General features: G+C 27.1%; 1 protein-coding gene across 2 annotated transcripts in view; it reads right to left on the minus strand.

Moving 5' to 3' along the window:
• The window catches only part of LOC101234293 (BRCA1-associated RING domain protein 1), a 39253-nt gene that overhangs the window by 556 nt on the left and 15883 nt on the right, over nucleotides 1–22814 (minus strand). The window contains exons 3-13 of one of the 2 annotated variants that reach the window (XM_065810215.1): nucleotides 20018–20160; nucleotides 19603–19661; nucleotides 14155–14731; nucleotides 13905–14080; nucleotides 13692–13772; nucleotides 13192–13367; nucleotides 8574–8649; nucleotides 8377–8475; nucleotides 7948–8011; nucleotides 7092–7196; nucleotides 43–161 (exon numbers count right to left, since the gene is read on the minus strand). In XM_065810215.1, coding sequence (XP_065666287.1) covers nucleotides 43–161; nucleotides 7092–7196; nucleotides 7948–8011; nucleotides 8377–8475; nucleotides 8574–8649; nucleotides 13192–13367; nucleotides 13692–13772; nucleotides 13905–14080; nucleotides 14155–14731; nucleotides 19603–19661; nucleotides 20018–20160 — 1675 coding nt within the window. Of the gene's footprint in view, nucleotides 1–42; nucleotides 162–7091; nucleotides 7197–7947; nucleotides 8012–8376; nucleotides 8476–8573; nucleotides 8650–13191; nucleotides 13368–13691; nucleotides 13773–13904; nucleotides 14081–14154; nucleotides 14735–19602; nucleotides 19662–20017; nucleotides 20161–22814 lie in introns of both variants that reach the window. The other variant, XM_065810214.1, reaches the window with a different exon arrangement.

Here is a 22814-nt window from a genome sequence, read left to right on the forward strand (position 1 = left end):
AAAAAAAATTAATACAAAAAAATCTTTTATTAAAATATTTACATATTTTAAACGATTTATTCGAGATTTCATTGGTATATTATTTGAAGCTCCAGGAGTCCCTTTCATTTCATAATCGTTTTCGTTCTGCCAATTTTTTTTTGCAAGACTGTCCAATACCCCTAAAAAACCGTTTAAACTAGTAACACAATTAAATATTAATTAATAAAGGTCGCAACACTTCCAAATACGTCCTTATATCTAGTTAAAATTATTATTGTTTTTAACCAATTTAAAACAAAACAAGTTGACGGAAATATATATATATATATATATATATATATATATATATATATATATATATATATATATATATATATATATATATATATATATATATAAATGAGGCATACAAAAAAGTATATATACGACCAGATTGCACTCCAGATAAGCAGGCTGAATTTGCAGTTGAATAAAAAGAGAAAGGAGACAAATGAGGACTTGCAACGCAATAGAGACAGCTCCTCCTCTAATTCTTTAGAATTGGAGCTGATAATTATGCAAATAAACAACTTATAATTATGCAAATAAACAACTTAAAATAATATAAAAATTATTAGTAAGCATCTTAACAATAAAGAAATTGAACTCAATGAAATGAAATAATTTTCATTTAAATGTTAATTGTATATATAGACCACCAAGTTCTACAGCTGATAACTCATTGTCGATTCTAGACTCTATCAGAACTGCTTCAAAACTCAAAAGTGGCAAAAAAATACTATCTCATTGTGATAAGAGATATCAATATCCATAATATAGAATGGACAGCTGACGGTCTAATAATTCATTTAAATGAAAATTCAACTGACAATAAATTTATTAAAGTTTTAAATGATTGGTCTCTGTATCAAATAGTAAGTTTTACAATATTCAAACAAAGTGATTCAGCTGCTACAGTTAACACCCTTAACCTTGTTTTAGCTTTCAATCTAAACTGCATTGATTTTCTTTAGTGTGGTCCAAAGTTAGGCTACTATGAAAAAGGAAGATTACTTGGCAATATTTTACTAGTTTTAATGACAATATAATAATCACAAGATATAAGTTTTGCTTTAAAAAAATAAATTTACACAAATGTTCGAATACTTGAAACAAGTAAACTGAGCTCAGTTGTATCATTATAATCAGCCTGTGAATGCTATAAGTTATTTTTATATATTTATAATGAATCTTGTCGAATTTTTATTCCTATTTTTTATAATAAAAAAAGAAACAGTCAACACTGGTTGGATGCAAAAGTTAAAAAGGCAATAAATATTAAACATTCTTTATTTTATTTGAGTGTGCATCGGCAAAGTCAAGAATCTCGAAGGGTATTGTGCGCTAATGTTAAAAAAATCAAAAGATCAACTCGAGAATACGAAATGGCTTTCTATACTAATATAAATTAGTAGAGAGAGCAAAACTCGCACTAAAACTTTTATTCTCATGCGTAAACAGAAATCAAAACGTTAAACCCTAAATTAGAGGAATCAAGAATAAAAAAAGAACAAAGTACAACTGAAATATCAGACGTTTCAAATATATTAAATAAGCAATTTAAGTCAGTCTTTATTAACGATAATGACCAAGCAATACCCAAATTCTTGCAAAGATGTGAAAACCAGTGTGATAGCAGTAAATTGTCTAATATGATTACCAATGAAAAAAATACTAAAAACGTTAGAAAGTATAGATTAGTCAAAAACGATGGGTTTTGATAAAATTAGTAAACTTGTTTTAAAACACGCTGTAGAAGGTTTTGTTGATTCAATTATCTATATTTTCAAATTGAGTTATGACACTGGATTTGTCCCTTACCATTGGTCTGTTGCAAATATATCACCAATTTAAAAAGAGCGATCTAATCTTGAACCAGAAAACTATAGACCAGTATACTTAATATTTAATTTCAAATAGTCTTATTTCTGAGGAACATACTGGTTTCGTTCCTAACTAATCATGCATAACTAAACTCAGATAAGCTTTTACGAAGTTAAGCTATATTACGCATAACGAAACTACAAAGGATAAACCGTTATGCGTAATATATATTAACTTTGTAAAAGCTTTTAACGAAGTTGAACACAAAAGGTTTTTGGATTAGATGGTATAACCGCTAAATATACAACTAGATTGAAAGTTTCTTTACAAATAGGAAACTTAAAGCCACTATTGGTACATCTGTTTCAGAACAAGTATCTGTTACCAGTGGCGTTCCACAGAGTTCGGTTTTAGGTTCTATTTTTCTTTAGTTATTCATAAACAACTAGCCAGAAATTTGCTGAACACATTTAAAATTTATGCAGACAATAAATAAAATAAATCCATAAAGATTTCCTTGATAAACAAGCAGAAATACCAACCAACTTTGAAAACATTATGAAATGGTGCGATTGGCGTATGGAGCAATAGCAAAAAAAAATTAAGGTGGTGAGATTCGGTAATCAAAAAGTTCTTCAAGGAATTGTTAAAACATACACAATTAATGCAAATGGAATGATTTATGACCTCGCGACGTTAGAATTATCTTGTTCTATCTCCACATTTTCCCCCACATCAAGTTTTAAGATAAATCGATTTAAAATAAAAACTTTAGGAGACGGCATATAAAAACATTTTTATAACTTTAGTTTTTTCCGCGACTTTTTTTACTTAAGCTTAAGCTTGGTTTCCAATAGTTTTAGAAATGTTGGGCAACAATTATGCGTTTTTGTTGTACAACAATTGTTGCCGAAATTGGTTTGATTCTATTTCAGCAACCTTTGTTTTGCAACATAAATTTTGTTGTGCGACCGATGTTAAATTGTGCAACTTACGCGAGAAAATGTTTCCTTTTTTAAATTTTTTAATCAATTAACTTATCAAAAACGCAACGTTAAATATGTAAATAACCGAAAAATATCAAAACGAAGTTGAGCCAAAAAAATTTTGATTTCCGTAATGATGACATACAAATTTTTTTTTTTTTAATATTCTTTAGTGAATGGATGATTTTCTTGTTAATTTTAATTTTTTAGCAAAATCTAATTATAGAGCGTAGTGACCGCAAACAATTTTGATCTATAATAGATCTATAATATGACCTACAACATGTAGAAAACTCTTTTCACTTTTCAGTATTTATTATAGTAATTATATCACATGTAGTATTTTTACTAAAACCGTTTTTTTGACTTAAACTTTTTTATAGGTAAGCTTTTAATAAAAAAAAGCTTAATTATTTTGGAACTGTAATGATCTCTACTTTCAGAAAATAACACTTAGAAAACATTTTTTCGTGATCCAAGAAAAAATTTTGAACTAAATAATAATCTCATCAGCAAGCTCAAACTAAATAATAATCTTATCAGCAAGTTCAAACTAAATAATAATTTCATCAGCAAGTTCAAACTAAATAATAATTTCATCACCAATTTTAAACTAAATAATAATCTCATCACCAATTTTGAACTAAATAATAATCTCATCACCAATTTTGAACTAAATAATAATCTCATCACCAATTTTGAACTAAATAATAATCTCATCACCAATTTTGAACTAAATAATAATCTCATCAGCAAGCTCAAACTAAATAATAATTTCATCACCAAGTTCAAACTAAATAATAATCTCATCAGCAAGTTCAAACCAAATAATAATTTCATCCGCAAGTTCGAACTAAATAACAATTTCATTAGCAAGTTCGAACTAAACAATAATTTCATCAGCAAGTTCAAACTAAATAATAATTTCATCAGCAAGAAAATATGTAACAATATATGTAATAGTCTTGGAATAATTCTAAATTTTGGAATTATTTCTAGATTATTATATATTTCAAAAGCTTATTGTTATTCAATCTGGAGATCATTTAAAAGGTATAAAAGAATCAGAAGCTCTTTCAGCACCATATGAGTTTTCTACAGTAAAAATTTATTTGTGAATTCGCAGTTTGTGATGTTGCAAGGGAAACTATCGCATCAAGATCAGTTAAAAGTTGAAAAAAAAAGGCCAGTATCCACTGAAACAATTCTATCATATGCCCTATTCATATCAGTATGCTAAAGATATCTATGTACAGAGGGTTGAGGTTTACCACATCCTGGCAATATATCCATTTGCAAGCATAATCTTGAGACACCACTGTCTCAGGATTATGTCTGAGTTAAGTTACATGTACAATAATTTTCAACGTGCTTCTCAGCGCAGCAGCCTTGTTCGTTAAGGTTTGCATTTTGGAGTTGAAGAGTTCAGAGAGGGATGTAACTACAATAAACATTAACAAAAAAAAATCTTTAACCTAAGATAATATAAAAATATTATGTAGGTACAGACAATTGTTGATGTTAACAATATAATATAAAATTTAAATAAGAGAAGTGCAGAACTTTTTTGAACTCAAATCTTAAAACTATCGGAAGTGGAAGCAGGCGTATCAACACAGCTAGCTAAGAAAGACCCTAAACTTTTTAAAATTAAAATTCCAAAGAAAAAATAGTGAAAAGTACTTTTCCCTAAAAACAAGGTGCCAGCTAAATTTATTAAAGTTTTAAATGATTGGTCTCTGTATCAAATAGTAAGTTTTACAATATTCAAACAAAGTGATTCAGCTGCTACAGTTAACACCCTTAACCTTGTTTTAGCTTTCAATCTAAACTGCATTGATTTTCTTTAGTGTGGTCCAAAGTTAGGCTACTATGAAAAAGGAAGATTACTTGGCAATATTTTACTAGTTTTAATGACAATATAATAATCACAAGATATAAGTTTTGCTTTAAAAAAATAAATTTACACAAATGTTCGAATACTTGAAACAAGTAAACTGAGCTCAGTTGTATCATTATAATCAGCCTGTGAATGCTATAAGTTATTTTTATATATTTATAATGAATCTTGTCGAATTTTTATTCCTATTTTTTATAATAAAAAAAGAAACAGTCAACACTGGTTGGATGCAAAAGTTAAAAAGGCAATAAATATTAAACATTCTTTATTTTATTTGAGTGTGCATCGGCAAAGTCAAGAATCTCGAAGGGTATTGTGCGCTAATGTTAAAAAAATCAAAAGATCAACTCGAGAATACGAAATGGCTTTCTATACTAATATAAATTAGTAGAGAGAGCAAAACTCGCACTAAAACTTTTATTCTCATGCGTAAACAGAAATCAAAACGTTAAACCCTAAATTAGAGGAATCAAGAATAAAAAAAGAACAAAGTACAACTGAAATATCAGACGTTTCAAATATATTAAATAAGCAATTTAAGTCAGTCTTTATTAACGATAATGACCAAGCAATACCCAAATTCTTGCAAAGATGTGAAAACCAGTGTGATAGCAGTAAATTGTCTAATATGATTACCAATGAAAAAAATACTAAAAACGTTAGAAAGTATAGATTAGTCAAAAACGATGGGTTTTGATAAAATTAGTAAACTTGTTTTAAAACACGCTGTAGAAGGTTTTGTTGATTCAATTATCTATATTTTCAAATTGAGTTATGACACTGGATTTGTCCCTTACCATTGGTGAAATCACAACGTTTAAAAATATATTAGAGACAAGTGATTCCCAAACAAAACAAGTTCAAGGATGGAGGAGTTAAGAAACTTATCATTATAGTTACTGATTAAAATATCAAAGAGAATCACCACAACATCAAGCAGGTAATAGATCTATTAGGGACTGGGACAAAGAAATATATTTTAGCATTTGACTTAAAGCTTGCTAATATTTATATCGACATTGAAGCAGCTCTCCCTACTCACCCCTGTAGTTGGTGTAAACTGGAAAAGCAGGACATGCAAAATTTCACAATCTGTATTTGAGAATTGGATTATCATAATTAAAATTTTTTTAATTTTGTACAATTAAAAAGTCATGTTGGATATTTTAATTCAGAATTTTTATTTTGGTTTTTTGAAAGATAATGCAGAATATTACAAAAGAGCTTGTGAAACTCAAAAAAAAAAAAGTAAACTCTCTGCTGCAGATTTCAAGAATTCTGTTCAAAATCCTTTTGCTAGATCTACCAGATGATACACCTGTTTCACAGGTGTATCATCTGTCCAATTAAGCTTCACCTAATATCTGGAAATACAAACAGTTTGTATAACATGATGATGAAATGCTAATATAACATGGTGAAATGCTGAAATGCTATATGCATGAAAATGCTATATGCATGAAATGCTATATGCATGAAATGCTAATATATATGCATGAAATGATATATGCATGAAATGCTGTCCAAAATAGAAATATTAGTTTGCATGAATACTTGGAATAAAGTAATAAGGTTTAATAAACCTAAGTTGCAAAGTGGGTAAGTTCAAGGGAGGACAGTGTTCAAAGCTATTGGAGAAAATAGAAAAATTGGACAATTTTCTTAATTCTAAGTTTGATGTTGTATCTGATAAATTAGGAAACCTTATGTGTACAATGAGAGCACTAAACAATGCGAAGAAAATTTGTTTTGGTTTAAGTTTGGACATATCTTACAAGGATCACATCAATACCTACAAGGAAGCATATATTGCGTTGAAAGAATATCTCCTAAAGTGCATGCTCTAGTTGTCCATATGCCTATTTCTAGAATCAGTGTTTGACAAATACCCTGGAAAAGGTCTTTGTTTTTGGTCAGAGCATGCTTCTGAAACTGTTTATTATGACTTCAAACGGTTCTATAAGCAAATATTCCAAGTTTCAAGTTATCACAATTTGTATCATTCAAAACTGCTGAAGTCAGTTATTGTTAATAACAGTAGATATTTCAAAATTTTATTAAAGACATTTATGTTTTAAGAAGATTCTCATTTTTTAAAAAACTTCAATTTTATCTTATATCATGTATATATGTTGGGCGGTATTAAAGCTTGTAATCAAAACCAGACTTTGGATTGTATTATTATAAGTTATTATATGTATGTATGCATGTATGTATGTATGTATGTATGTATGTATGTATGTATGTATGTATGTATGTATGTATGTATGTATGTATGTATGTATGTATGTATGTATGTATGTATGTATGTGTGTATTTATGTATTTATATATAATATAAAAGAATAAAAAAATGCTCACATTGGTAACTAACTAGCCATTTTCCGGTTATAAGACCCAGCAAATACTTCATTGTTCTTGAAACACTCAGTAAAGATTTGTCCGCTCCACATATTACATGAGTTACTAAAAATATAAAGATGAACTTTTATTTTACTTTATGATAAAACAAAATTTCTTTTATGATTTTTTTCTCTTATTTTATGATAAAACAAAATTTCTTTTAGTAATTATCCAAAATAAGAAGCTTAATAATGTTATTTTAATAAACTTAGTAATGTTATTTTAACAGATTGCAGCATCCACAAAATTTATCATAAAATTAGCTAAAATTTCCAACAGTTATTGGTAGGAAATATTTGTAGACACATTTCAAAGGCTAAGAAAACAGTGAATAAAGTTTAAATAGCGAAATCAGAAATCAGTGACTGGAAAGAAAAATCAGAATTTGATCAGTGAAATCATTGAAATCAGATAATGAACTCACATGAATTTTTTTATAATTTTTATAACTTACATAACTTTGAACATATACAAGTTTTAAGTTAATACCTGTAACTAACTCCTAACACCAAAAAATCAAGTATTAAGTTAATACCTGTAACTAACTCCTAACACCAAAAAATCTCCACAAAGCAACATGATATTTTATAATCAAAAGGTTTTTTAGGAAAGATATTTTGTAAGCTGAGTGCAAATGTTAGTTTGTTTATTTCATTTTAATCAAATAATTTTTAAATGCCTTTGAACAACTCAAAGAACGCATTTACTTTATCAATTTACAGATTGATATTTTAGGCATGCAACTGTAGTGAAAACCAAAGATTTTAAATTAATGATGATACCTATATATAAAAAAATATATCATGGTACTCACCAGATATGTTAAAATCCTTTTGAAGCTTTGCACCAAGTTGTTGACAGCAAATGGATACATTAGACTTAAAGAAGATTTAAACTAAACAACTTAAATACATAAAATTATAAATAATATATATATATATATATCTTATACTGCTGATTTAGGTGAGCAGTGTGATGTCATACTGAAATAGCCTGCTGCCAGAGGCTTCAGTACATACATCGACTGACAAATAGCGTGACTCGCAGTGGAGTGCTGCTACATCGACTGAGGGTTTCGCATGGGCAGCAATCTTTTCATTCATTTTTTAAAAAAGCTGTATCGATTTAGATAAGCAAAAAAAGTGAGGAAGTGCTCACATAAATATGCTATAGTAGATATATACACATACATACATACATACATATATACACACACACACACAAAATATAATTAAACACATACATTTTCTTTTTCTGAAAGATTAGTAGTAACAAAAACCTTTGGTGATACTAGATCATTTACAAGGAAAGAGTTTCCCTCAACATATGATTTATCAACAACCTAAAATAAAGATACCAATTAATAGTTTTTAATTTTTAATTGCAAATTCTTTAAAAAATTCACAAAATAAAAATTTTTAAAGTAAATTAGCTTCTGACTAAAGAATTTTCTTTAAAAAGTTCTTTCATTTCCTCGGTGGTAGCATAATCTATTGGAAGCTTTCCAAGACGATTTCTAAATAATAAAAAACAATCATTTCAGCACTTTAAACTTGCTTGGTGAATTTTTTACTTGCTCATGATGAGAACATTAATGCAGCCCTTGGATCTAGGGTCAGCATTTGGCAATGCTGACCTAAAAGTGTTTGAGGTCTGCAAAAAATCGTCGTCCTTGTTTCTATGTTTTCTGGTAAGACCTTTGTGTCTAAATTTTTTGCAAACTCATACCAACCTCTAACAGTTTAAGGCCAGCAATTTATTGTTGACCTCATTTTTCTTAATTCCGAGGGCTGATAATGTATTTTACAATAACTTGTTTTGTAGCATTAAAAAATAGCAACAGAATTATTGTGCTAGTGCAAGGGTGGCCACAATCTGGCCCTTAGTGACCATTTGTCCGGCCCTTTAGTTATGTAAACTTTTATTAATAATATAATCACAGAGGATAATTTATAATAAAATGTTAAGTTTTTCTAAAAAACATTTACAGCCTCTATCTTAGTTTTAGTCTATAGAAAATCTTTTAATTTTGAAAATTTATTCTTAACTATTAATTTAAAATTTGCAAATTTAGCCAAAATAAGATCTCCAAAACAACAGAAATTTGTCAAGGAATGTTGCACACGCAACATTCCTTGTTAAATCTGTGTATTTAAAAATAAATGACAAAACAAAATAATTGATGAATTCAATTCAATGCTAGAATGTTTAAGATGTAATGAATCTATTTCAGAGTGCAAGGAATATAATTTAAGGATGCACTATGATTTAAAACCATCAAAAACTTTTAATAAGTTTGTCAACAAGGTATGGAAAAAAAAAGCAAAGAAACTGAAATATAAGTTAGTTGGATCATAATATTTGTTAAAAAGAGGCAATACTGAAACAGAAACTGCTGCTGTTGCAAGCTATGAAGCGAGTCTTATTTTGGCTAAAAATTGTAAACCATTCAGTGATGGGGAATTTATTAAGAAACATCTTGAAATTGTGTTCAAAAACATTTATCTGAAAGGTTGAAAATTTTGAATGAAATTTCCCTCTCAAGACAAACAAACACACAAAGTACAGGTTATTTTGCTGATGATCTGAGTTTGTTATTGGCTGAAAGAATAAAAACATTTCAACATTATTTTATAGCAACTGATGAATCAACAGATATATATTACAAACTGCTCAATTTGTGGTATTGATAAAGATTTTATTGTTAGTGAAGAACTACTAGACGTCTATTCTGTGCAAAGCTGAACAACACAAGAAAAAATTTTTTAGTCATTAAAAAAAGTTTTACAAAGTTTAACTTGCCTTATAACAGATTAGTTTCAATTACAACAGCAGCTCAATGATTGGAAAAAATATTGGTGTTGCTTCCAGACTGGAAAACAAAATGTCAGAAAACAACTTGTCATTAATTAAGCTGCATTTATCAGCAAAATTGAACAGCAAAAACAATGGATGTTGAAAATGTCATGTTAATTGATGTTCTATGCAATGATGTTTTAAGAGGCATATAATCAACAAAATTTGATGGTATTTTACAAAAATCAATACAACAAGTTGGTTAACCAAAATAAATACAACAAGTTGGTTGACAATGCACAAATAATGGGTGTCTTATTTGAACTAGTCATTTGCCAATTAACACTAAAAACATTGTTAAAAAAAGGTAGGTTTGTGATTACTAATAAACTATTATTTGTAATGTACCTAACAGCTAGCTAGTATATGTGTATTCCTTTGCAAGACCACATTTAATAAGTTAAAAAAATCAACATTTAAAAAAATAATATTTTTACAAACTTCCATTGTTAGTCAAAGCTTGTGTTTAACAGTTATACAATTAAAAAATGATTGAAAAGAGGAAACATATCTTCAGAAATGGCATGCACTGGTTACATAAATCTTCAGAAACAGCTGGGCTTGATAAATTTAGTATGGCATGTTAATTAAACTTTAACATAAATATAAACAAGCAGTTTCCACACACCTTACATAAGATTTTAAAACTTAAATAGCAAAATTTATTATAATAATTAAAAAAACAGTTGCCAAATGAAATTCTAAAAACAACTAAACCTAAAATCTATTTGCAATGAAATATACACATTATTTAAATAATAACACATTTAATAAATAACATAGTTAATCTTTTTTAAAAAAGAAAGTTTTCAAAAGAATTTGAATTAAATGTGTCTATTGTAGACAATTTTTGTTATTTATTTTAAATAAATAAATAACAAAAATTGTCAAAAATAAGTTTCGTGTAATATTAAAGGGTTGAAAAAGAGATGTCATAAATTTTTGATGGTTTTTGAGCTCCCTTCATATGATATAAAAATGAATAGTTAACTAACTAGCTGATTTTTCCTACAAAAAGGAATGAGAACTTGTGATTTTTATGGTATAATGTGCTCAGAGGTTAAAACCCTTTAACTTCTTTATCTAACTTCTTTATCTATTGTTTAATGAGTTGAACATCAAAAAATATCAAACAAAAGTTGATGTTCAAAAAACATTAACAGTTTTGAAGCAGATGAAATACATAGCAACAGATGAGTTAACGCAAAAAATTGTTTAACCAATTAGTGATTATTTGTAATCTAAAAAAATTGAAATACTATATAGCTAAAAGAACTTTAAATTCTGATCTTTCAAACTTAAAAAATGATCTTGGTAAACTTTCTTCAAAAAAATCTGATGTTTGAATCAACTTTATTTTATTATGCTAAAACACAAGAAAAGGTTTTTAAAACAACAACAACAAAAAAAGATTTAAAAAAAAATAATCATAATCTTAGATAACCCTGTAATATTTCAACGAAAGAAATTTCATCAAAAACTTTTGTTACATTGCTTAAGAGACTTTAATTTAATTTCACTTTTAAGGAAAAAAAAGTTAATTCTTTATACACAAACAAATAACTGCGTCAACAATTCATCTGAAAATGTAATGAATAAACTGAGAGACCTTGTCAGACATTAAGTTTGAGTCCATTTTGTTTGGTAATTTTGTCTTTGCCAACTTTTTAGTTTAACAATGCTAAAGCCTAGATGACTTCTAAACAGTTAGCAATAAAGATTAAAGAACACTTTTTTAATGTTATTGATAGTTTTATTTGTAAAACTTTTTTTGTCATAAAAGCAAGCTACTTTCTTACTGAATATTTTTTGTCTAATTTTTTTTTACTGTCCTTTGATTTGGATATTCTGCTCATAATGTGATAACAATCTTATTAATAAAATCAAGGACCCATTGTCAACAAGATATCTGATTTCTCATTGGATAATATGCTAAAAATTGAAGATAACACAAGGATCCATCACAGAAATTTTCCAGCTTTTATCAACGGAAGTTTTATAATTTTTTAATGGAAATTGAAATTTTTATAAACATTTAATAAAAATAAACTTGAGTTTATGTCAGGTCTTTTTAAAAAACTCTTTATTAAAACTCCTCCCTATAGACTTGTTGTTGTTGTAAAAAACTAAAGTTGCTTCCCATGGTCTTTAACATAAATACATATAAAATAATTTATATAGAGCCATCTCTATATAAAAGTCGTTAGATATATAAAGGTTCTCTTGGTTGTTTACAGCATTTCTAATTTCCACACTCAACTATTTGAAAAAATTACTGACTTGTTTGCACATAATTATATCAAAAGCTGCTCTTGGTTTTTAAAATACTAGAGATATCCAATTTTTCTGGAATTAATCTATAAATACTGCAACCACAAGAATTTCTAAATGAGAACATTAAACAAGAGATCAACTAGAAAACCTCTTTTTTACAATGTTACCATTTTTCATAACACTATATTTCTTTGTGTGTTTCCTATGAAAAAACTATTATATAAAATAACAAAGTAGTAAATAAAATGGGACAACAAAGAAAGAACAGAAAATAAATTAAACAAAGAAGTGGGTAAACAGTGAATAATTGGTTTTTAAATTTGGTTTTTTTCTTAGAAAATAAAAGTTTTTTTCAGTTTGTAACCTGTACAAAAAAAATTTAAATTAAAAAGAAATCTAACAACTTGACTTTAATTAACTAAATATTTGTGTGTGTGTGTTGCAGAAATTATTTATGGTTTTATTTTTCAACAATTGTTTTACAGCATAAATTTTGTAACACAAGTTGCAGAAGCTGCATAAGATTTTGTATTATAATAAAATATAATTTAAGATAATAAAATATAATTAATATCAAACTATGCAACACTTATGCAACTATTTTGAAATTTTATAAAATTGCTATATTTTTGCAAAATAAATTGCTGTAACTGGAATCAGATAACATAACTACAAACTAAAATTATTACAAATTAAAATGTTTAATAATTAATATTGAATAAAGATTATATAAATAAATTATATCGTGTTACTAAATTTATCAAACATGCCCCCCCCCCCCCAAAAAAAAAATCTTCGGTCTTTGATTTAGATGAGCACCTTTACTATATTTATTAGGCATTTATGTTACCTTTCTGAAAAAAATTGGGGCTTGTTGGAAACTTCATTGAGGATTATAAGCAAGGACACTTCTGAAATTAACACTAACCTTTTATTTGTTGGGGCTGCATGTTTCAATAATAACTTAACCACATCAACTTGATTATTTGCAACTGCATCATGTAATGGCGTATCATGATCTTCACCAGCAACCATATCAAGAATGGCACCATAAGAAAGTAACAGTTTAACAATATCAACAGTCCCATGATTGCAGGCTTCATGCTAAAAAATTGAAAAAAGACTGCAAGTTTCATGCAAAAGTTGAAAAAAGACAAGTTTACTTTTTTACATATCATAACATTCTCATCAGGTAAAAAAAGTTAAACCAAAAACTTAGTTTATTGCAGGTGACCTGAAAAATGTAATCAAATAAAATATAAAAATAATAAAATGGCACAAAGTATGTAGGTTATGACTTTAATGCAATTTAGCTTTTAATTTGTTTTGATATTAACAAATTAACTTTTGAAATTTTATTAAAACATTTTTATCATTTTTAAAACTTCTATACAACATTTAAAACAAGTTTTCTGAAAAACAGCTTACAAGTGGAGTCCATCCTGCATTGTCTTTAGTGTTAGGATCTGCACCAAGTTGTAATAGATCTCTTGCTTTTTGCAGATTACCCTAGCTCATAGAAAGCATAAATCATAATTAAAATTAAATAAATAAATCTTTGTTTGAAAAACTTTCAATTAATATTATACCCATCAATTAATAATAGTCATAAAATTAAAAAATATTAAAGGATTATTTAACCTTTATGCAAGCTGTATGTAGTGATGTCTCTCCTTTGTTATTCCTTTTTGTTAAACTTTTGTTTGCTGTGGCTAATGGTTTTTGTTTTTGATTATTTTTGCTGTTTTGGTTCAAAGCAGATTGGTTCTGTAACTTGTTTGAACTCATTTCTTGAGGTTTTTGCAGCTTTGTTGTGTCTATAAAGTAAAACATTTATTTTTTAAAAAATTAAAAAAATATTTTATGAATTTTATTGAAAAAAAATTATTACCTTTTTTTTTTGTATCTGATAGACGTTTTGAATTTAAATTTACAGGAGTTGAAGAAACATCATCTTTAAAATCAAATATTGAATACTCTTCATTATTATCAGTGTAAAAAGGTTTAGTAGTCGATGAAGTATTATTCTTTGATAAACTAACTCTTTTGTTGTAAGTTAATTTTGGCTTTTTCGAAATGTGCCAGAGTAAATCAGTACGATCACTTTTAATATGAGACTTTTCGTTTTGATAACTAATATCTTTATTATGATCTTCAATTTTCTGAACATTTTCTTCATTATCAGAACAATTTTTTTCAATACTTGAATTTTGATTTTTATTATTAGAAAAAGCCAATGGAATATTAATTTCTAACAATAAATCATTTTCTTTTCTTCTGTCATCCCCTATATTTTTAGTTACAGATGTTGCATTCCTTCTAGAAGTTTTTGTTTTGCAATTATTTCTTGATGACCTTTTTTTTTTTGCCTTTGTCTCGTCATTCTTGAAAGCATTGTGAGCAGAAGTAACTTCAAGGTTTTGGCTGTCGTTTTCTTGATTATTTGTTTTAATACAATTGCTCAAAATCTGCTGCAAAAACATAAAATACACAGTAATCATCAACAACAGTTTTTCAATAGCATAATTATCTACAATATCAATTTAAATTAATAACATGTATTGGATATATAGAAAAAGTATACTAAATATAAATATTTTTCGACAGAAACTGCTCAATACAAACATAAATAAAAAATAAATATAAAAACTTAGTTCATTTAAAACAAAACTCAAAGTTTTCTACAAGATTGTAATCACTTCAAATATTATGTATGTATATGTATATATATATATATATATATATATATATATATATATATATATATATATATATATATATGTATATATATATATGTATATATATATATATGCATATATATATATGTATATATATATATGCATATATATATATATATATATATATATATATATATATATATATATATATATATATATATATATAACTATTTTAAGATAACAAGTATGCAGTGGATAATTTAAAAAAAAATTTAAAAACTGGCATCTTAGCTTTTAGAATTATAATTTTTGGTGATTTTAAAGAACCTAATCTTAAAAACTAGTTCAAAAATTAATACAAATCAAATTGCCTGTTGATCTACACATGGTAGATAAATATTAAAAAAAAATTAATTGATTGAAGAGCTGCATTCAAAAGTTTTAGGTCTTCAAAATGAGCTGAATCAATCTGGAATGCAAAGCATCCATTACCTCAGATAAAACCTTTTTTTGTTAAGATTCTTATACACATTAATCAAAGAATGTTAATTAATAAAAACAAAAAATTTTTTTCTTCTGATAATTATTGGTTCACTGAACTTTATAATACTGATATGTCGATCTAAAAAGTACAAATAAAACCAAATAAATTGTTGCTTTTTAGAACTAATTAATAATGAGTAATATGTGTGAGCTCTCTCCTTGCTGTATTTGTAAAGCCCAAAATAAACAGTGCTATCTTATCAGGTTTAACAAGTCTAAAAATGTAAATATTGTAAAGAACTGTTTGAACTAAACCAAGAGCTTTTTTCTTCGAGAAGCAAAGTAAATCCCATAGATCTTATTCATAACTGTCACAAGAAAATTTACTTGTTAAGGTATGAGAATAAACATCGAAGGTATTGTTGTAATCCTTTGAACAACCTATATAACACTACCTATATAACACTACCTATATAAGACCGATCTTAGAATATTGCTCTCCGGTTTGGTTGCCATACCGACTGAAATGGACAAAACAGTGGAAAGATTACAAAGACGTTTTACCAAGAGAATTGCAAACCTAAATAACTTTTCATATTTAAATAGACTTACAATTCTTGGTTTGGAACTACTAGAAATTCGTCGCCTTAAGCAAGACTTGATTACATGTTGAAAATAAATACTCTTTCTCACTCAGGGTTGTTAATACATGGAATAACTTGCCATCTGACGCCGTGAATGCCAAAAATATCAAGAGCTTCAAAATTAAAATTAATTCTATCGACTTTGTCAATAGAATTAATTTGAAAAAAAAGTTAGAGTTGCATATGGAAATCATAAAATTGATAACATATTATTATTAAATAATAAAAATAATATAATACTTATGTTAATTAAAATTGTATACTATAAATTATATAGATTAAATTAAATACAATTTGATTAAATAATTACAAATATTTGAACACATTACTTCAGTATCAAGCTGCATCTCAGTATAAAAACGACAACAATATTATCAACTTGTTTTGCAACACTGCATAGTAAAAGCCCTTGTGATGAAGTTATTGGAATGGTAAAACATCTTGTTACACAAGCCAGTCTACAGTCAATTAATGTTAGAAAGTGGGATTTTATAAGTTTTTATCTATTGGGATTATAAGGTTATAAGCATTGGTATTTTTTTTAATAATCATTTTATAACAAATAACATTTTATTCAATACAATTATTTATTTTGTTAATTTCTGAGTCTTAAAAAGTTTTTAAGGAAAACATGACAATGCATATAAGAAATTTTATGAAAAAAAAAGTGCCATTTTAGGTAACAGATGCTTTGCATCATGGATCAATTTAAAAAAAAGATCCAGCTTATTTTGACAAACTACAATAATTGAAATCGGCTCTTTAATCAACTGATTTTTTTAATCTTATTTATCCAACATGTGTAGAGCAACAGGCAATTTGATTTGTAATAATTTTTGAACTAGTTTTTAAGATAAAGCTCTTTAAATTTACAAAAAATTTCAATTCCAAACAACAAAAACATCAAATTTAGCCAACCATTATAGAAAAAGATTTTAAAATTTTTGTTCTTTTAAAAGTATCCTTTGTGTATTTGCTATCTTAAAATAGTTGAACTATATAACCAGCTTTTTCAAAAGTTATTAGGTTTGAATCTTTAAGAGCCTTAGTCAAATTATCTCCAAAGTTTGAATAAAGACTGTAATTTTTAAGTACAGTGTTGGCATGCATTGCAACATTGAAACTTAATTTTGTAAATCAAATTTGTCTACAAACTCGTTGGCCATGAAGTTCAAATCTGCATCAAATTATGGTTTTAACAATTCAAGATCATCTTTTAAGTTTTACATTACAATCTCCTCTACATCTCCACTAAGCCACAGAGAGGATTGTTGTTAACTTTTGTAAGCCACAGAGAGGATTGTTGTTAACTTTTGTAAGCCACAGAGAAGAATGTTGTTAACTTTTGTAAGCCACAGAGAGGATTGTTGTTAACTTTTGTAAGCCACAGAGAGGATTGTTGTTAACTTTTGTAAGCCACAGAGAGGATTGTTGTTGACTTTTGTATGCTTTTTTACTGCTTCTAATCAAGGCCACGCTGTTAAGGTTTTTTTCGATTCGGTTTTTTAAATAAAAGTAGCGATTCGGTTTTTTCGGTTCGGTTTTTTTGATCAGTTTGGTTTCGGTTAAAAACAAAACAAAGTTTTAGAGGTTATTTATTTAATAAATTTAGAATTACATATTTTTAAAAATACCAAAGAAAACTAAAAATTAATTTTTATTTTTTTAAATATTTTCTTTTATACAATTTTTTCAACATTTTTTCAACATTATACAATTTTTTTAACATTTTTACAATACATTATACAATTTTTATACAATACATTATACAATACATTATACAATTTTATAACATTTATACAATACATTATAGCTGTTCGTGGTGATTTACTTTAACATTTTCATCACTTTCATTCTCTGTTTTGCTGCTACTCATTGAAGCTTTTTCATGTTTTTTCTCTTTTTCCTGAGTCAATATTGCTACTTTTATTTCATCACATTTTTTATATTTATTCAAATGCAGGCCTTTGCAACGTGGGTCTAAAAAATTTGCAAAACAGTTAATCAGCTGCTCAGCACCATTAAAAGGATATCTTTCCTGCAGTTCACAAATCAGCATTTTTATAAATGTGTTGATTTGTGTTTGTGATGTTGATGGGAAAGAAGCTCTTGGTGCAAGGAATATAATTCAGGTATCACATCTTGGATTATTGGTCTTTCATTGGCTGATAAGATTACTGAAATATTGTAAATTTTTTTCAAGAAATGGAATGTTGTATTCTAATGTCTTCCATTGATCATCTGAGGGACATGGGTCATGACCTTTCAAACCCATCATTGGTTTTTGCAAGTCTTTTGATTACATCTTTGACTTCAAGGACTGACTTTATGCACATGTAATCAGAATTCCATCATGTTGTACATGAAACAATTTTATAAAATGACATCATCATACAATTGCCATCACTCACGTTAAAACGATTATCCAAAAAGGTACTTCATTGTGTTGTATTTTCAATGCTTCCCTTACTTTCTTGTTATAATTGTTCATTTCTATTTTTAAGGTATTGTGACTGTTCCAATGGAAATTTCCTTGACAAGTTCTATCAGTTTATTAGTCCAAAATGAGTAAACAATTGAATAACCAGAAAATAGGGTTTGAAATTTTTCTTCATAATTCAACCTAATCACATTCAAATATTGCAAAACTGTCAGAAGTCACTAAATCTTTAGTTGGAGATATATTGAGGAGCTACTAGGAGACTCAAAACTATCAAAAGAGAAGGAGGCAATGATAGGATAAAAGGTTTTGTCGACAAAAACAAAGTGAGTTCGATCATCTAGTCAATTACAAGAAATTCATGCCAATGCCAACGTGATCGCACCAAAAAGTTCAAATACAAAGCATTCAAGAGCAAGGGTTTCAAAGCTTACACCAAAGAAAAAAATTCCGAAGTGACCGATTGATGGAGAATTAAAAGCGACTTATTATGCAAGAAAGCTGGTCAAACTTTTGAACAAGAAAACTTATGCATTATCGGGGACAACAAAATGTACTCCAAAAAAGACTTGTCACAGCCATCAATATTATTAGCAGTTTAAAAATATCTATAACAGAAACAAATTTAAGTATATTCATTAAAATTTGCTAAGAAGATCCTCATATGGCCGGCGATTGTAGTATTAAGAGCGCTCCATTTGTCACTTGAATTTAAATACGAATTATAATAATTATAACAATACAAATTCTTTAATAATTACATCAAAAAGCATTCTGAGTTTTTTTAAACTGAAAAATTTAAACTGAAAAACTAACTTTAAATTTTGAAAATATATCCATTTTCGTCAGGTTATGGTTCTCACCTTATCCCTTTTAATACAGTAATCAGCTCATTTCTCAGCACAGCAACCTTGTTTGTCAAAGTTCATGCTTCAGAATTAAACTGTTGCAACAACAATTAAAAAATACAAAAAATGAATAACCTCCTCAATTGTAGCGACCCCATTGTCTTTAGGCAAGTAAATAATTTAAAATAATAAAAATAATTTAAAAAATCAATGATTTTATCTGTGCAGAAACTATTCACTACTAACCTTTTTATCTTCAAGAAGAAATTCATTTTCATTTTCATTTTCAACTTGCACATTTTTATCTAAGAAAATTGTCAAGCAATATCAGATTTATTATTGAAATTAAAAATTAAAGTTTGCATTTTAGTCATAACTTTCTATGTTGATGTAAATTTCATGTAAATTTATTTTCATGTATAATTTTTTAAACTTCATGAATTTAATCATTACTCTCACAAGTTTACATTTGCATTTTTTTTTAGAACTGCTTTAATATTTATTTTTGATATAATTTTATTTTGTATTTAAGAATGTTATAAAATATTTATTAAAAATTATTGTAAAAAGTTTTAAATTTTTGTTAAATAAATGATAAGATTAAAAAAAAAAAAAAAGGATAGAAGGCAAACAGTTCTTCACTTAAATATTAAGCACTAACCTTTAGCAATTAAACTGTTAATCTTGTCGCATATAGCTAAAACATCAGGAATTTTTAAGTTTAACTGTAAGTTTTCTTTCCAAAGTGCAATTTTGCATTCTGGACATTCTGCATTTTCATTGTTAAGGATTATAGCACAATTTCTAAAAGTTAAAACAAGATACAAATTCATAAACAGGCATAGATACTTGAATAAAAATGAATACACAATTTTAGGAAAGTATTAAAAAAATTATAAATTGTTAGCAAAAAATATTTTGAAAAAAAAATCTAACTAATTTAATTTTTATTTATAATTTTTCAATAGCTTTTAAACATGAAAATGAGATAGAGCAAGGAATAGATGTTGATAAGATGTGCTAGCAAGATTGTTTAAAGAAGTGTTAGCAATATGTGATTCAAGAGGTATTAATAACAGGTGCTATGATGCTAAAATTACCAACAGGCTTTCTGTGATTCAAGAAGTTTTAAAACAAGATGTTATCAAAAGGTATTTGCAAAAGATATCAAAATATTTAGTAATATCCAGTACTAAATCACTTTCTAATCTAGAGATTTTAACACTAATATAATAATCTTGATTATCTCAGTACTGGTCTAGGTAATCTCAGTACTGGTACAACATTTTTTGTCAATATATACTTTCTTATATATCAGTATACATTTCCTTACTAATTTCTTACTTTTAAAAAATCAAAAGCAGCTCCCTCATTTCTTATAAAAAAATTTTTTTAACTAAATTAATTAATTCATATTTTTAAAAACCAATTTTTTTGTGACATAAATCACAAAATAACAAGATGCATGCATACTGGCAGACAAAAAAAAAAAGTTTTATTTTAACTTATGTCAACATTTACTTTTGCTTGAGAAACACTTAAAATTTATAAAACTTTGCTGGTCGCTAAAGTTTCTTAGACCAATACTGACCAAATATGGCTGAGTACAGCACTGAGTCTATGTTGCTGTGTGTTTCAGCTGTAATTAAGAATAAAGTTGGACACACTAAGTATTAGTCTGTTATTCTAGTGTCATATAGTCTAACTTTTTTAGCTTGATAATATTGCAATAGCTTGAAAAATATACAATGACTTTCAAAATGTTATGCACTAGTTAGAATTATGTGATGACTGCTTCATCTCATCAAAAATATGTTAAATATGAGTCGTAGAAATACAATATTTCACTTGAAATAGTCATAGGCAATTTATTTTCATAAAATTAACTACATGAAATTGACAAATTCGCAACTTTTGTACATGACTTCCATGCGTCATCATTCATGAACTGCATTTAAACAATTGCTGTGACTCTATCATGCATAGTGCAATCCTGTAACTTTCTGGAAATATTTACTAACATTTAAAATCTAATTGAAAAAAAAATTAAACTACTAAAACTTATATTTTCCGAGGAAATAAAGTTGATTCATCTAGTAACTAAAATTTGCATTTTTCTGTTCTGTGTGTTATTATGCTTCAAACATAATTCATTTTTTGATAACATCACTAATGCATACCATTTTTTACTTACAAAATATTTATATAGATTAGATTAAATGAGAGTAAATTGGAGATCCCCAGTTTTATTTTTATGAAAATAGTAAACAAAACATTTACTAGTTTCTGTGCATGATTTTTTGGAAATGGTAATTAAAGAAACATGACTCCAAGTTTTATGCATACGACGATCATCAAATGTTGCAAATAGTCGTAATGATAATTAAAAAAAATAAAAAATACTAAGCAGTGTCCTCTTTGATGACACTAAAGTTGTTTATAAATAATTTTTTATTTATGACGACATTTTAATACAGTTTCTTTTCTTTGTTTAATAGTTTTAACTTAGATGTTATTATGTGCTACTTTTTAGTTAAGCATAGGTTCCATAGTTTTCTGCCGGGTTTAAATGGTTGCGCTTTATCAATAATTTTCCATGTTATAATAGGATTTGTATATACCTCTTTTTTAATTCCCCACATAAATATGGAAAGTTCTATTGAATTTGCTTCGCTCTTGTACTGGAATGAGTTTTTGTGTTTGTAGTAACGGTCTTTGAAATTATTTTCTGTTAGCCCAATATAATTGAAACCGCTATCTTATGGTGAAGTTTTTATGTAACAGCTGTATACTACATTTTTTAGAGGCATTTTCCTTGTAAAGAGCATTCAAAGTTTGTCGGGACTTGCATTGTTGGTTGGTTGTGGTGTTAGTACCAAATAAAAATTTTTTATTGTGGACAGTGATAATATTTTTGATGTTAGGAAAAAAGATGTTTGTTGAAGATTTTATAAATATTATGAGATTTCGAAAAGACTCTTGCAATATTTGTTCTTACGTTAAGCGCAAAAGGAGGATTAAACCATGTAATCTTATGTCTTGATTTTGATTTTGTTGCTGTATGATTTGGTCTATAAAAGATTGTTTCTTGATAACCATTAGACGCCAAAGCAATATTACAAAAAGGGTGCAGATTTATCAAAAACGCCTTTGTTGTGTATATTATTGCTGATAAATTCAGATAACATCATTGGTATGGATTTGATAAAATTAGGAGGGTGGTTAGAATTAGCATTAATGAATATTGGGTTGTCTCCTGGTTTGTTGTATGGTCGAAAGGAACAATCCGATAAATTAAACCTAATATCTAAAAAATTTAAGTTTTTAAGTTTGTTTTTCCTGTTAATTGCAGATTAAATTTATTCTTAAAAAGGTTGACAAGATTTTATATGTTGCCATATATGTTGCTTATAATATGCAGGATATAAAAACCAACAAGCTTGCCCAACTTGACCTAG

Source organism: Hydra vulgaris, chromosome 11 (genome assembly GCF_038396675.1).
Source record: "Hydra vulgaris chromosome 11, alternate assembly HydraT2T_AEP".
Classification (NCBI taxonomy): domain Eukaryota; kingdom Metazoa; phylum Cnidaria; class Hydrozoa; order Anthoathecata; family Hydridae; genus Hydra; species Hydra vulgaris.